At 44.2% G+C, this 16,944-nt stretch overlaps 1 protein-coding gene across 1 annotated transcript in view; it reads left to right on the top strand.

Moving 5' to 3' along the window:
- LOC134947805 (sodium- and chloride-dependent neutral and basic amino acid transporter B(0+)-like) overlaps window positions 1–9,349 on the top strand; it is a 119,858-nt gene extending 110,509 nt beyond the window's left edge. Inside the window, exons 12-14 of the mRNA XM_063935683.1 lie at window positions 4,960–5,069; window positions 5,638–5,805; window positions 8,986–9,349. Of these exons, the coding sequence (XP_063791753.1) occupies window positions 4,960–5,069; window positions 5,638–5,805; window positions 8,986–9,153 (446 nt within the window). The 3' untranslated portion in view covers window positions 9,154–9,349. The remainder of the gene's footprint in view (window positions 1–4,959; window positions 5,070–5,637; window positions 5,806–8,985) is intronic.
- Window positions 9,350–16,944: the final 7,595 nt, after the last annotated feature.

Below are 16,944 nucleotides of genomic sequence, written 5' to 3'. Positions count from 1 at the left end.
TCCGCCCAGCGTTACGGCCACAGAGTCACAGACTAAGGGAAATATATAGGAGATGCCCCCCCAGTAGTAGTAGCATCCTTACATGTAATGCCCTCCCAGTAGTAGTAGCACCGTCCTTATACATAATGCCCCCCAGAAGTAATAGAGTCCTTATACATAATGCCCCTCCAGTAGTAGCGTCCTTATGTGTAATGCCCCCCAGTATTAGTAGCCTCCTTATACGTAATGCCCCCTATAGTAGTAGCGTCCTTATACGTAATGCCCCCCCATAGTAGTAGCGTCCTTATACGTAATGCCCCCCCTAAGGTAGTAGCGTCCTTATACGTAATGCCCCCCCTATAGTAGTAGCGTCCTTATACGTAATGCCCCCCCTATAGTAGTAGCGTCCTTATACGTAATGCCCCCCCTATATTAGTAGCGTCCTTGCATGTAATGGCCCCCCCAGCAGTGGCGTCCATAAAGTGCGCACACACAGACATACCTCACACACACACAATTCACACATATATACAAACACACACACACACCCCACTATATACACACACACACACACACACACACACACACTATATACACACATGCACACACATTTCTCTCTCACCCTCCACTTACCAAGTCTGGCTGGCCGTCACTGCAATGCTGATTCCACCACTGTTCAGCTGTCTGGTCCCGTGTAGCTCCGCCCCTCTATTCCGTGTAGCTCCGCCCCCTCGTGCCGCCGTTGCTCCGCCCCCTTTACAGGACCCGCACTGCACAGCACACAGCCCGCTGTCACAGGTGATTGGGGGGGGGGGGGGGGGGGGACAGGTACAGCAGCCGGCAGCTAGTGGCCATCCTCACCTCCTATACTGTAAGGTAGGGTCTTGCACCTGACTGCTGCTGGCACTGGGTATGGAGTAGCTCCCTGCAGCAGATGCAGTTGACTCCGCCCAGCGTTACGGGCACAGACAGAGTCACAGACTAAGGCAAATATATAGGAGATGTTCTTTGCATTTCTAAAATGATATAACAAAACACAATGAGCTACACAGTTGGTATCCTGAGACAAAAGACTCTTTATGGAACCAATCCCTCACCACCATAGATTAAATAATACACAGTATATTTAAGTGAGTTACAAAATAAAACAAAGCATGAACATGCATTTAAATCTGCATGTATTTGTTATTTATAATTAATTAGCTTAATATTATCTGCACAGTGTCTACACTATGGAAATGTTTTATGTTATAGTAGATAGATAAGCAGGTGTCTATATTGCAAAATAATATTGTTTTCCATTGTCCTTTCATACTTGTATGTCTCTTTACTCTCCCCCTCCTATCAGATCTGTGTTTACACTTATCTTTCAGAAGTTTTTTTTCCATTTTCTTGTTCTTTTCTTTATTAAATTGTCTCCTCATTTTCTACACTCCAGTGTGCCAGCTGTTTTACCTCACTCAGCATCTGCCTCCCACCTCAACAGACGTCCCTTTTCTTCCAACCCCTTCACCTATCCTACATTCCCTTTCCTTGTTTTCTTCCTGTTTTTTTTTTTCATTTTTCCACTAGTACTCTGCCTGGTAACACTTTCTGATTGGCCAGCTTCAGCTAATGGCACACATTATCCACCCTCTTAGCATTGCAATGTTTAACACACTACATTTTAAATCATATATATCATGGGGCCTAATTCATATGTGGTTAGTCTTGCGATTGCTGTTGCTATCTTTTGCTGTTCGCAATGGCTATTATATGCTAATATTGGCAGAATAACCTGGGACGCCCACTGCTAACGGATTATTTCCGTCTGACGGATCATGACGCAGAGTCTGAGTGCCTCTGTAGACGCACTGGCTGAGCTCCTCTCCAGGGATGCAGAGAGCTCTCCAGTGGCAAGTAAGATCACAACTGTTAGGCACGCCCAGAAAAGCTGTCTGACTGGCCATGATACGTTAATTCCTCGGTGTGACCGCCATCACATTTCAATGGCTGCACGTGCTCACTGCAGCTCAGACGCATGCTAAGAAAACATTGCCCGATTTGCGCACAATAACCACTTTGCAATAGCATCTGAATAAGGCAATAGTGTAGTATATACAGATAAAATGAAAATGATGAAGTAAGGAAACTGAGTGTTTGGGTGGCTGCCGGCAGCAGATGATTCCTATCGAACAGATCAGGATGTTCAGCCAAGAACAACAGGAGCCTTTCATCTGGGCTTCTTAGAGTAGTCTGCAAGTGAAGAAGATGGTTCTGGTGTTTTCTTTTGCCTCTAGACTTTGAAAATTCTTCAAGTGGAAATCCTAAAATATGTGAGGAAAAAAGCGCTACAATAGTATATATCATAATGGTATTTAAATGCCCTCAAAATTAAATATATGACAACTCACCTGTGAATGGTGATATACAGGTGTTGGACAAACTTACACTGTTGTCCTACAGTGGTTGCTGGGGCAATATTGTTATCTCTGTAACTCTTTAGTCTTCTTATACTAGTAATATACCATGAAGATGTTTAGAGAAAGACAAGAATTGGTGCCTCCATGGTACAGGTCAATTCAAACCAACAAACCGTGTTTCATAAACCATATACACTATACAGTACTTACGGCTAAGAGGATGTACAGTAAATGTGCCTTGGACATTTTTTTAATAACCTTTAAAAACCCAATTTCTGTCTGTATTAGAATACTGCAATAAAAGTGATTAAAATATATAAGATACCCAATAAATAAACACCAACAGTTTTGATGTTAAAAATAATGATCCATTTATTGTAATGCCATAACAAGTTGATAAAGAAATACAGTATATACAGTCCATATATAATAAAACAATAAACAAAAAGCAAATGGTACATAAAAAATAAATATAGAGAAGAAGTTGGTGGGTGACACCAGTTTGCAGCTCCGCATTTAGCAGAACCATTGTTTACTTCCCCAGGCATAACTTACAATATAAGGGATCCAGTCAGGATCCCGGCAGTCAGGATCCCGGTACTCGAAATACATGGTGTACATTTCTTGTAGTCAGTGGCATAAGTTCATCACAGTTGCCCGGAGGCAAGATAAATATTGGTGTCCCCCTATTTTATTTTAAATCACACATTTCTTAGAAGTCATCCAGGATTAGAACCCATGACCTGTTACACTAACAGCAGACACTTTACTGATGGAGCTATTTGCTCCTGTAGAGGAAGCATGAGAATTCTAACTATATGAAGTTACGTGTAATTGTCAGAGAAGTATCTTCATATAGTTAGAATTCTCATATTTCATATACAGGAGCAAATAGCTTCATCAGTAAGGTGTCTGCTTCCAGTGTAATAGGTTGTGGTTTCTAATCCTGGGTGTGATACTTGTAAAATGTGTATATTCAGTATAACAAAAAGAGGGTGTGATTTGTAAGGCGGAGGAACCAGTGAGGAAGTCGGCCACTGAAGAGATAGCGGCAACTATCAATTAGCTTAATTCAATGGTGTCACAGAATGGGAGTAGAGGTGCCCCCTTCAGAGCAGGAGCCCGGCAGCAGATGACTCCGTTGCCTCCCAGAGTTCTGCCTCTGCTTGTAGTTCATTATACATTACCATATCTGTGCACACAGCACATGCACAATAATGCCTGATGCCATACCTGATGATGTTCCATGGATACAGCACATCAGCCATCATATAGGCCCTCATTCCGAGTTGTTCGTTCAGTAATTTTCTTCGCATCGCAGCGATTTTCCGCTAATTGCGCATGTGCAATGTTCGCAGTGCGACTGCGCCAAGTAAATTTGCTATGCAGTTAGGTATTTTACTCACGGCATTACGAGGTTTTTTTTTTCGTTCTGGTGATCGTAATGTGATTGACAGGAAGTGGGTGTTTCTGGGCGGAAACTGGCCGTTTTATGGGTGTATGAAAAAACACTGCCGTTTCTGGGTAAATTGCGGGAGTGTCTGAAGAAACGGGGGAGTGTCTGGGCGAACGCTGGGAGTGTTTGTGACGTCAAACCAGGAACGAAACTGACTGAACTGATCGCAGTTGCCGAGTAAGTCTGGAGCTACTCAGAAACTGCTAAGTAGTGTCTATTCGCAATTCTGCTAATCTTTCGTTCGCAATTTTGATAAGCTAAGATTCACTCCCAGTAGGCGGCGGCTTAGGGTGTGCAAAGCTGCTAAAAGCAGCTAACGAGCGAACAACTCGGAATGACCACCGTAGTGTGACCATTCCTAACCATGCTGTTGTACTAGGTCTGGTGTGTAAAGGGAATTTTGTCTCCAAACCTTTGTACACATTTGTATGAACAATATAACCATACAAATATTGCACAGGGTCTGTGACAATCAGCAGCCACATTATGTTTCCAGAGGCTAATTCCTGGGTGAACCCACATGTCTAAAGACCAGGTTGCGCATGCGCCAAAGGGTCCATGACTGGCCAGCAATGCAGTCAGTTGCTGCTTATTGCATCTTCCAGCCAGTATTAGTAAAGCCAGGTCACACATTTGTATACTGATAATAAACTCAATACTGTTTAAAAATGAAAGTGTGTGTAGCAGAGAGTGTATTGGAGGGGCAGGGGTGGTACTGAGAAGATTTGCCTGAAATTCCTAGAAACCTTGCAGTGACCCTGCATACCGCTGTCCCCATTATTCACAATGGCTGCTGCGGTCTGGACCAAGGTACCAAGCTACCTGTTAGCTAATGTCACGTCAAGGCAGATAGGGGCCAGTGGGGAAGGCCTGTTGTGTTCTATCGTCCATCACTGACTTAGACAAATGTACTCACTGCAGTTGCTGATTATATTTCCACTTCTAAATGGCCCATTATTAATGTACAGTTCACTTATGGCTAGTGGTAGTTTATGTCATCTACTCAAAATTGGGAATAGTAATCCTATAAAGATATTTTAGCAGGTTAGTGTTTGCGGCAAGAGAAAGATGTGTTTACTGTGGGTCTGTATGAATAAAATAATTGATGTTTAATCCCAACAGGTGGCAATAGGGTAATCCTGGATATAGAGATGATGATTGGAAAGAAGCACTGGATATTCTGGCTGTGGTGGAGAGCGTGCTGGTATTTTGTATCTCCTGTATTACTAGCAGTAAGTGCTATTGCTGTGCTTTGTTTTATATTCAATAAATAGTCTGATATAAATTGTAATGTCCAGTTTAAAAGTAATGTCATATTTTGTTACTGTCGGCATTGAGCTGCCGGGGGTTATGCCACAATGACGTGATTTAATGCAAATCACATCATCAAGCCCCTGGACGCCATCTTCACTGGGGAAGTGGCTGGATCCAGGAGCCTAGTCTACTCTTCTGGAACTTGAACGAGGTCCCCAAAGTTTGGGAGCCTCACGGAAATGACAGTACAATTGGGAAGTATGGTTATATCCAACTAGTAGAATAATCCTTTGCTCCTGTTCCTCCCCCTGCAATGTTTACCTCCAGTGGCTACGCAAGGGTCTCCTCTGCTGATCTACCCCCCCCCCCCACCCGAATGTGGCAGGGAGAGCTATTGGTGGGCAGGGGAGGTGGGAGTGTACCACTCACAATGAGCTTGTCCGCCTGAGGAAATGCCATTCCCTATTATTATATAGATTACATTCTATTTTTGCATACGTTTGTATGTTTGCATTTTATTTTAGCTCCTTTTTTTTTTTTTTGCAGGTCATTTTAGTTTGGTCTTTGATCACATATGAGGCCTCTACATATGGTGGTGTAGTGTACCCTAAATGGGCTATAATACTTGGATTTTTTATGGTTGTGTTCTGCCTGATATGGATTCCCATTATTGCTGTTGTAAAGATCATTCAGGCTCCAGGAAACATTTTGCAGGTAACTGTATTTTGCAATTGTTCAATGTCACTTTTTTAAGAGAATGTCTGTGATTGCATTAATATAGTAATGTTTATACTGTTATATTATATAAATTGTGGTTATAGTAATGCAATCAAATCTGCAATGATATCATCAGTCTTAGGGCCTAAATCAGACCTGATCGCTATTGAGTGATTTCGCATGATGGGAGATTATCGAACGTCTGCGTATGTGTATGCATAGCAATGCGCAGGTGCAAGGACAAACTGCGAAAGAATTGAGTGAAAATTTTGATAGCTAAGCGTACGCAAGTTGAATGACAGGAAGAGGATGTTTGGGGGTGGTAACTGGACGTTTTCTGGGAGTATCAGGAAAAACGCAGGCATTCCCAAGCGTTTTCTGGGAGGGCGTGTGACGTCAGCTCCGGCCCCGATCAGCCTGATTCTATTCCACTGTAGGAGTAAGTCCTGGGTTACGCACAGACTGCACAGAATGGAAAAAACATTCAATGGTGAGTGTGATGCGAATGGATTTTCAGATGTTCGCTGTCTGGCGAAGTTTTCGCATGGTGTACGCATGCATTTGCACACTTGTATGGGGTGGGTTTTCACTCTCTATGGGCGGCAGGTATCTGATTGCAGCCCTCTGCAAAATCGCAGAAGAGCAACCAGGTCTGAATTAGACCCTTCATTTGTGCTAGGTGTTGTACAGGGCTGCCTGGGTTTTTCCTTCTTTGTTGTCACTCTCTCTCTCTCTCTCTCTCTCTCTCTCTCTCTCTCTCTTTCCTCCTGTCTCTTTCTTTCCCCTCTCTCTCCTCTCAGTGCTGCCCCCCTTCTTTATCTCCTCATTTCTCTTCCCCATTTCTCTCCTCCCTCCATCGAACTACTTCTCTTTCTCCTTCTGACACTTTTCCAATCTTAGATTCTCCCTTTTCTCCTTTTCTTTCTCTCTCTTAATACTCTCTCTTGGTTCCACTGTCTTGCTCTTTTTCCCCTCTTACGCTATCCTGCCCTTCTGTGTCTGCATATGTTTCTCTCCTGCCCCTATTTCTAATGCTGGGTACACACTGACCAATATATCGGGAGTACAACTGAAAGTCCTATATATCATGGTGACATCAGCGGGTGTGTACCAGCGATTTGTCTGTGAACGACGTCTTTCATAGACATATCTCGTTGGCTGTGCAGCACAGACAATGGCCGATATATCTGCAGATGTATTGGTGCATTGTGCTGTGGTTTAGGCAGTCAGTCAACTGCCCGTACACTTGCTGCAGAGGCCCCTGGTGACGGAAAGCACAACTGTCCAGACACATGTAAATGCCCACCCAGTTGTGTACAACACGCCGGGCCGACGATCAGTAAGTGTGTATGCATTTACCAATCAGCAGATAGGTTGGTGGATGAGCCGGATGGCCAATGTGTACCCAGCATAACTTTTCTCCTCCCTCTCTCTTTTGTTAGACTTCAGTACGTCCTCCTCCGCAGGCCATCTTCAGACCTTCTATTTCTTGTTGCACTGTGTTAGCCGATGTGAGCAGACGCACTAGAGTGACTATTGTCTTTTGAAACTTTTTGGTGGCCTAGTGTAATTATTTAGTATTTGTTAGGGGAGGGGATGCAGGGTTGCTTGTTGCTTAATGTGTGGAAGTTTCATTTTTTTAACAAGACTCGGTGGTAAGTAAGAGGCATGCACATTAGGGTTGATGTGCACACCAATGTTATGACAAGTTTTAACAGCTCTTGATTTTATTTTATAGATTATCTTTAGCATTATATTTTTTTCATTTTAGCTTTTCTTTTCCGTTTTTGCCACCACTCCTCACCATCGCCCCCAAATGGTCCCAGGCTCTCAGTCACTTTTGGAGTAAATCCTTTCTGTGACCGCCATTTCAAGACCGTCGCGGAACATGCGCAGAACGAGTTAGAAGCACGCACAATCTATATGCCTACTTAGGGCCTGATTCAGGGATGTACCCTAATGCCGCCTCAGCTACATTTGCATGTGTCGCAGCAACTGTGCAAATATATGCAATTGTATTGAGATGGCCACCAACGGCTCTGCGAGCCCCCGCAGCAGCATGGAAAGATGCAGCATCCATTGCAGATCAATCAATTATCAAACTACTATGGTAGCCCTATTGTCGCACAGCATGGCTGCCGGAAGTGTGTCACTGGAGCAATTGCGTCATGAGTCATGACACATCTGCATTTCTGCTACCACTCCTTGTAACCGCCCCCAAATGGTCCCAGTCTGTCAGTCACTTTGGGAATAAATCCCTTCAGCCAGGGGCGTAAGTTATTACCAGATGCCCGGAGGTGAAAAAGTTTATATTGCCCCCTCTCAGCTCAGTCCAGGTAGACACACACAGCCACATATACACGCATACATACACTCAGATATATACAAATACACACCCAACCACATATACACACAGCATATACACACACACATTATACCACTTATACACACATAGCCACATATATACACACACAGCAACATATCTATATACAGCCACACATACACATCTATACAAATACACACATACACACACACACACACACACACACACACACACAGAGCCACATTGACACACACACTGTCCCCACCCTGACACTTTCCTCCGTCAGTTACCTCTTCTCACCTGCCTTGGTGTCAGCATGCAGGAGCTGGGCAGCGGTGTTGTGGGGCGGGAGCCGAAGCCCGAGCAGCTGTGCTGTGGTGCAGGAGCGGGGTAGCTGCACTGTGGGGTGAGAGCTGGCCAGCCGTGATGTCATCAGGCTGAATCCGGAGCTGGGCAGCTGCACTATCAGGGGGCGGGAGCTGACCAGACACAGTATCATCATGCGGGAGCCGGGAAGCTGCACTTCTCAGGGGGCGGGAGCTGGGGTGTCATGCAGGAGACGGGAACTGCAGCCGGACAGCCGCAGTGTCGGAGGCAATGGAGAAGGTGCCCTCTTCATTGTTGGAGCCCGGCGGTATCTGACTCCACTGCCTCCCAGACTTCCGCCACTGCGTTCAGCGACCGTCAGCCGGAAATTGCTCAGCTGCGTAAAAACCAGGTTATGCATCTATCTCTGAATCATGCCCTTGGTCTTCTTTGTCCTTCTTGATGGTTGTTTAGAAAATAATGGATTATACTGTAATAATTTCAAAGTGGAAAAAAAATATTGAAATGTTCATGTTTTGCCTTTACAGCGTATAGCAAGTTGTTGTAGACCAACTGAAAGCTGGGGTCCTGCTCTGCCGAAAAATCGTGGTGAGAGGTACCAACATATGAAAGACGAAACTATAAAGGAGGACGCCAAAGGGGTTGAAATTCCAGACATTACAGGCAATGATAACTCTTCCTTTCAGGCAGAATGAAAATAATGTAATTTATCTATACACTGAGTTACAACTGTGGTACTTTCCTGGAAAATCTGTAGTATCTCAATGGTTAAGGTGAATGACTGTGAGATACATACTAAAGACCTTGGTTCAAAAACTATTGCCAGTCAAGTGTAGCTATGCACACGTCACTTTCAAACCGTGCCTGAAAACTTTTTTGTTTAAAAAAATTAAATAAAAATTAATAAAAAACATTTAAGTATGCAAGATGACAAATGAAAATGTGTTTTGTTTTGATATATTTTCATAAATATTGTAAGATTGAAGAAATACTGCAGCATATAGATGTGTCCCCATAGGAAAGTGAAGGATTTCTGCAGGAACAAGGGCGTAGCTACCATAGGTGTAGGGAGTGCATCTGCTAAGGGGCCCAGCACTGAGAGGGTCCCACCTTCCCTGTCACAATGACATGTGTTATAAAAAAAAAAAAATGTCACCACTGGGTTGTTCATAGGGGCCCTTACAAACTTTTGCCTTGGGACCTAAAAAATATCTAGGTGTGCCCCTGGACTTGCTCATTGTAATGTGGTCTAAAATGAACTGGAGGGCATTATAATTTTACATATATGTATGTGGGCAATCTAATGTGGCACAATATGAAGTGGCGGTAATATGGTATAATATGAACTGGAGATAATGTATGCAGGGCCGGTGCGATGTCTCTCTGCACCCTAGGCACAGCTTCAGCCTAGCGCCCCCTAACCTGCAACACCCCCTCCCCCTCCTCCCCCCTACACACACACACACACACGGCCACTAGGGGAGATGCAGGTGGGCTGGGGTGAATTACTTCATTATACATATATAGGGAAAAAGGAAAACACTCAAGGGGGTATTCAATTAAGTGCTGTTTTATCGACTGGTCAAGAAAACTGCACTAATTCAACACTGGGTATTCAACTGCAGGTGTTTTCGCACATTTTTTAATCCATTTTCGACCATGTTGTTTCACTTTTTATTTTTGTCAAATCGGTTAAAACCTGGTGAAAATGCCAGCGAATTCGCTAAAAGACGTGTATCGGTGGCAAATTCGCCGACAGTGCCGGAGTTTTTGATTAGTCCAAAAAAACGGCATGGCCATTGAATAGGTTGAATGGAAATTTGACCTAAAAATGGGTGAAAAGTGCATTTTTGTTTGACTGGTCGAAAAAATGGGACTAATTAAATACCCCCAAAGGACTTTTAAAGTGACTATACTTTCACTTTCAAAAGTTCTTGAGTGGCATCTATTCTTTATATACTGTGTAATACTGTATATGTGGGTTCTAGAGGGAATATCTAAGTGGGGTTGGGTGCTGGATGCTGCCGGTCAGAATGCCAACAGTGGCATCCTGACCACTATAATACCAACATTTTAAATAAAATTTATGAACCTTACCCCTTACCCTAATCCTCCCCAGCATACTAACATTCAGGATGTCTAGATAACTGTTGAGATTCCGGCATCAGCATTCTGACAGGTGGTATTCCACATCCTATCCGCCAGGATGCCAACTACATGTCTTTAATTGTATGTGTAAACATGCATATATGCACAGACATACACGGCCTTGATAAACGATGACAAAATAAAAGCGGAAATACTGAAAAATTGTTTCTCTTCAGTGTTCACCAGGGAGGATCACGCGATAGTAGTGAATAAGGACAGTGAAGGAAATTACTCTTGTTTAGAGACTTGTTTAAGTGAGGAATTAGTCCTGGAGAGACTAAGCAAGATAAAGATTAATAAATCACCTGGCCAGATGGTTTTCACCCAAGGGTTATCATAGAGCTTAGGTCACAGCTAGCAAGACCCTATACTTGATTTTCTATAATTCAATTAGATCAGAAATAGTACCAAAGGATTGGCGTATAGCTGAGGTAGTTCTGTTGTTTAAAAAGGGAAAAGAAGGGGACGACCCGGCACTGGTCTCTATGTCAAAAGTCAAATTGAATGAACCAGAATTTGGACAATTATGATTTATTTACACAAATTATCAAATCTCTGTCCAGTTTGGTGGTGCGCACAGAGACAGAAAGAACACATGTCAATAGTGAGAGAAGAAAGGAAGGCTCTTGTGTGGGCGAAAACGGTATTACAGAAATATACACCTGGCGCTGTCACCTTATAAAGTGAAAGCAGCTAGTCTCGGGGGACTGATCCCAGTTCCCCAAAAAATATATAAAGCAAAATCGAAAAATGAGACAGCGCTATTCACTTTGTATAGAAACCTTTTTGTTTACTTTTTTATAAAAAATACAACATAAAAATACAACATATAAATATACAGTACAAATATTATACTATAGCACCGGCCGGTACTGATATTATTCTATTAAGAATTAATTAAAACATCTGCCATATCAAGGCTAAATATTTCCACAGTAAATCAACTTTTTTAACCACCTGTGTTATAGGACTCTATGTCCCTTTAATGGGAGTTCTTATTTATAGAATCACCGTAACACAGTGGTCAAAGATATATATCAATAATCAAATGAACCAATCTCCTTATACACTATCAACACGATGTTAATCAGATAACTATATATTTTATAGCAATTATCAGTATTAATCTCATAACTATAAATATTGATTCATCATAGCAGGCTGATTATTAAAACATTAAAGATGTAATAAACGACACAGCTGTTAATTTATAATCAGCTGTTTTAAGATTAATCAAGCAAGGTGTATATTAGAGATGAGCGGGTTCGGTTCCTCGGAATCCGAACCCGCCCGAACTTCATGTTTTTTTTCACGGGTCCGAGCGACTCGGATCTTCCCGCCTTGCTCGGTTAACCCGAGCGCGCCCGAACGTCATCATGACGCTGTCGGATTCTCGCGAGACTCGGATTCTATATAAGGAGCCGCGCATCGCCGCCATTTTCACACGTGCATTGAGATTGATAGGGAGAGGACGTGGCTGGCGTCCTCTCCATTTAGATTAGAAGAGAGAGAGTGAGATTGATTTGAGACAGAGACACTTGATTTACTGGAGCTTAGGAGTACTGTAGAGAGTGCAGAGTTTAGTAGTGACTGATAGAGATGAGCGGGTTCGGTTTCTCTGAATCCGAACCCGCACGAACTTCATGTTTTTTTTCACGGGTCCGAGCGACTCGGATCTTCCCGCCTTGCTCGGTTAACCCGAGCGCGCCCGAACATCATCATGACGCTGTCGGATTCTCGCGAGACTCGGATTCTATATAAGGAGCCGCGCGTCGCCGCCATTTTCACACGTGCATTGAGATTGATAGGGAGAGGACGTGGCTGGCGTCCTCTCCATTTAGATTAGGAGAGAGAGAGAGAGATTGACCTGAGGCTGATACTGTAGAAGAGAGTGCAGAGTTTAGTGACTGACCACAGTGACCACCAGCAGTGCAGTTGTTTTATTTAATATATCCGTTCTCTGCCTGAAAAAAACGGTACACACAGTGACTCAGTCACATACCATATCTGTGTGCACTGCTCAGCCCAGTGTGCTGCATGCCTGCATCATCTATGTATATATTATATATCTGACTGTGCTCAGCTCACACAGCTTATAATTGTGGGGGAGACTGGGGAGCACTGCAGTGCCAGTTATAGGTTATAGCAGGAGCCAGGAGTACAAGACAGTCACATACCATATCTGTGTGCACTGCTCAGCCCAGTGTGCTGCATCATCTATGTATATATTATATATCTGACTGTGCTCAGCTCACACAGCTTATAATTGTGGGGGAGACTGGGGAGCACTGCAGTGCCAGTTATAGGTTATAGCAGGAGCCAGGAGTACATATTATATTAAAATTAAACAGTGCACACTTTTGCTGCAGGAGTGCCACTGCCAGTGTGACTGACCAGTGACCTGACCACACTGTACACCAGTATAGTTAGTAGTATACTATATTGTGATTGCCTGAAAAAGTTAAACACTCGTCGTGTGACTTCACTTGTGTGGTGTTTTTTTTTTTATTCTATAAAAAACTCATTCTGCTGACAGACAGTGTCCAGCAGGTCCGTCATTATATAATATATATACCTGTCCGGCTGCAGTAGTGATATATATATATTTTTTATATCATTATTTATCATCCAGTCGCAGCAGACACAGTACGGTAGTTCACGGCTGTAGCTACCTCTGTGTCGGCACTCGGCAGTCCATCCATAATTGTATACCACCTACCCGTGTTTTTTTTTTCTTTCTTCTTTATACATACATACTACTACATCTCTTTATCAACCAGTCTATATTAGCAGCAGACACAGTACAGTACGGTAGTTCACGGCTGTAGCTACCTCTGTGTCGGCACTCGGCAGTCCGTCCATAATTGTATACCACCTAACCGTGGTTTTTTTTTCTTTCTTCTTTATACATACATACTACGACATCTCTTTATCAACCAGTCTATATTAGCAGCAGACACAGTACAGTACGGTAGTTCACGGCTGTGGCTACCTCTGTGTCGGCACTCGGCAGTCCGTCCATAATTGTATACCACCTAACCGTGGTTTTTTTTTCTTTCTTCTTCATACATACATACTACGACATCTCTTTATCAACCAGTCTATATTAGCAGCAGACACAGTACAGTACGGTAGTTCACGGCTGTGGCTACCTCTGTGTCGGCACTCGGCAGTCCGTCCATAATTGTATACCACCTAACCGTGGTTTTTTTTTCTTTCTTCTTTATACATACATACTACGACATCTCTTTATCAACCAGTCTATATTAGCAGCAGACACAGTACAGTACGGTAGTTCACGGCTGTGGCTACCTCTGTGTCGGCACTCGGCAGTCCGTCCATAATTGTATACCACCTAACCGTGGTTTTTTTTTCTTTCTTCTTCATACATACATACTACGACATCTCTTTATCAACCAGTCTATATTAGCAGCAGACACAGTACAGTACGGTAGTTCACGGCTGTGGCTACCTCTGTGTCGGCACTCGGCAGTCCGTCCATAATTGTATACCACCTACCCGTGGTTTTTTTTTCTTTCTTCTTTATACATACATACTACTACATCTCTTTATCAACCAGTCTATATTAGCAGCAGACACAGTACAGTACGGTAGTTCACGGCTGTGGCTACCTCTGTGTCGGCACTCGGCAGTCCGTCCATAATTGTATACCACCTAACCGTGTTTTTTTTTTCTTTCTTCTTCATACATACATACTACGACATCTCTTTATCAACCAGTCTATATTAGCAGCAGACACAGTACAGTACGGTAGTTCACGGCTGTGGCTACCTCTGTGTCGGCACTCGGCAGTCCGTCCATAATTGTATACCACCTAACCGTGGTTTTTTTTTCATTCTTCTTCATACATACATACTACGACATCTCTTTATCAACCAGTCTATATTAGCAGCAGACACAGTACGGTAGTTCACGGCTGTAGCTACCTCTGTGTCGGCACTCGGCAGTCCGTCCATGATTGTATACTAGTATCCATCCATCTCCATTGTTTACCTGAGGTGCCTTTTAGTTGTGCCTATTAAAATATGGAGAACAAAAATGTTGAGGTTCCAAAATTAGGGAAAGATCAAGATCCACTTCCACCTCGTGCTGAAGCTGCTGCCACTAGTCATGGCCGAGACGATGAAATGCCAGCAACGTCGTCTGCCAAGGCCGATGCCCAATGTCATAGTACAGAGCATGTCAAATCCAAAACACCAAATATCAGTAAAAAAAGGACTCCAAAACCTAAAATAAAATTGTCGGAGGAGAAGCGTAAACTTGCCAATATGCCATTTACCACACGGAGTGGCAAGGAACGGCTGAGGCCCTGGCCTATGTTCATGGCTAGTGGTTCAGCTTCACATGAGGATGGAGGCACTCAGCCTCTCGCTAGAAAAATGAAAAGACTCAAGCTGGCAAAAGCAGTAGCACCGCAAAGAACTGTGCGTTCTTCGAAATCCCAAATCCACAAGGAGAGTCCAATTGTGTCGGTTGCGATGCCTGACCTTCCCAACACTGGACGTGAAGAGCATGCGCCTTCCACCATTTGCACGCCCCCTGCAAGTGCTGGAAGGAGCACCCGCAGTCCAGTTCCTGATAGTCAGATTGAAGATGTCAGTGTTGAAGTACACCAGGATGAGGAGGATATGGGTGTTGCTGGCGCTGGGGAGGAAATTGACCAGGAGGATTCTGATGGTGAGTTGGTTTGTTTAAGTCAGGCACCCGGGGAGACACCTGTTGTCCGTGGGAGGAATATGGCCGTTGACATGCCTGGTGAAAATACCAAAAAAATCAGCTCTTCGGTGTGGAACTATTTCAACAGAAATGCGGACAACAGGTGTCAAGCCGTGTGTTCCCTTTGTCAAGCTGTAATAAGTAGGGGTAAGGACGTTAACCACCTCGGAACATCCTCCCTTATACGTCACCTGCAGCGCATTCATAATAAGTCAGTGACAAGTTCAAAAACTTTGGGTGACAGCGGAAGCAGTCCACTGACCAGTAAATCCCTTCCTCTTGTAACCAAGCTCACGCAAACCACCCCACCAACTCCCTCAGTGTCAATTTCCTCCTTCCCCAGGAATGCCAATAGTCCTGCAGGCAATGTCACTGGCAATTCTGACGAGTCCTCTCCTGCCTGGGATTCCTCCGATGCATCCTTGCGTGTAACGCCTACTGCTGCTGGCGCTGCTGTTGTTGCTGCTGGGAGTCGATGGTCATCCCAGAGGGGAAGTCGTAAGCCCACTTGTACTACTTCCAGTAAGCAATTGACTGTTCAACAGTCCTTTGCGAGGAAGATGAAATATCACAGCAGTCATCCTGCTGCAAAGCGGATAACTGAGGCCTTGACAACTATGTTGGTGTTAGACGTGCGTCCGGTATCCGCCGTTAGTTCACAGGGAACTAGACAATTTATTGAGGCAGTGTGCCCCCGTTACCAAATACCATCTAGGTTCCACTTCTCTAGGCAGGCGATACCGAGAATGTACACGGACGTCAGAAAAAGACTCACCAGTGTCCTAAAAAATGCAGTTGTACCCAATGTCCACTTAACCACGGACATGTGGACAAGTGGAGCAGGGCAGGGTCAGGACTATATGACTGTGACAGCCCACTGGGTAGATGTATGGACTCCCGCCGCAAGAACAGCAGCGGCGGCACCAGTAGCAGCATCTCGCAAACGCCAACTCTTTCCTAGGCAGGCTACGCTTTGTATCACCGGTTTCCAGAATACGCACACAGCTGAAAACCTCTTACGGCAACTGAGGAAGATCATCGCGGAATGGCTTACCCCAATTGGACTCTCCTGTGGATTTGTGGCATCGGACAACGCCAGCAATATTGTGTGTGCATTAAATATGGGCAAATTCCAGCACGTCCCATGTTTTGCACATACCTTGAATTTGGTGGTGCAGAATTTTTTAAAAAACGACAGGGGCGTGCAAGAGATGCTGTCGGTGGCCAGAAAAATTGCGGGACACTTTCGGCGTACAGGCACCACGTACAGAAGACTGGAGCACCACCAAAAACTACTGAACCTGCCCTGCCATCATCTGAAGCAAGAAGTGGTAACGAGGTGGAATTCAACCCTCTATATGCTTCAGAGGTTGGAGGAGCAGCAAAAGGCCATTCAAGCCTATACAATTGAGCACGATATAGGAGGTGGAATGCACCTGTCTCAAGCGCAGTGGAGAATGATTTCAACGTTGTGCAAGGTTCTGATGCCCTTTGAACTTGCCACACGTGAAGTCAGTTCAGACACTGCCAGCCTGAGTCAGGTCATTCCCCTCATCAGGCTTTTGCAGAAGAAGCTGGAGACATTGAAGGAGGAGCTAACA

Source organism: Pseudophryne corroboree, chromosome 8 (assembly GCF_028390025.1).
Source record: "Pseudophryne corroboree isolate aPseCor3 chromosome 8, aPseCor3.hap2, whole genome shotgun sequence".
Classification (NCBI taxonomy): Eukaryota; Metazoa; Chordata; class Amphibia; order Anura; family Myobatrachidae; genus Pseudophryne; species Pseudophryne corroboree.
The sequence above is the reverse complement of the archived record's forward strand: the minus strand, read 5'-3'. Positions and strand labels throughout refer to the sequence as shown.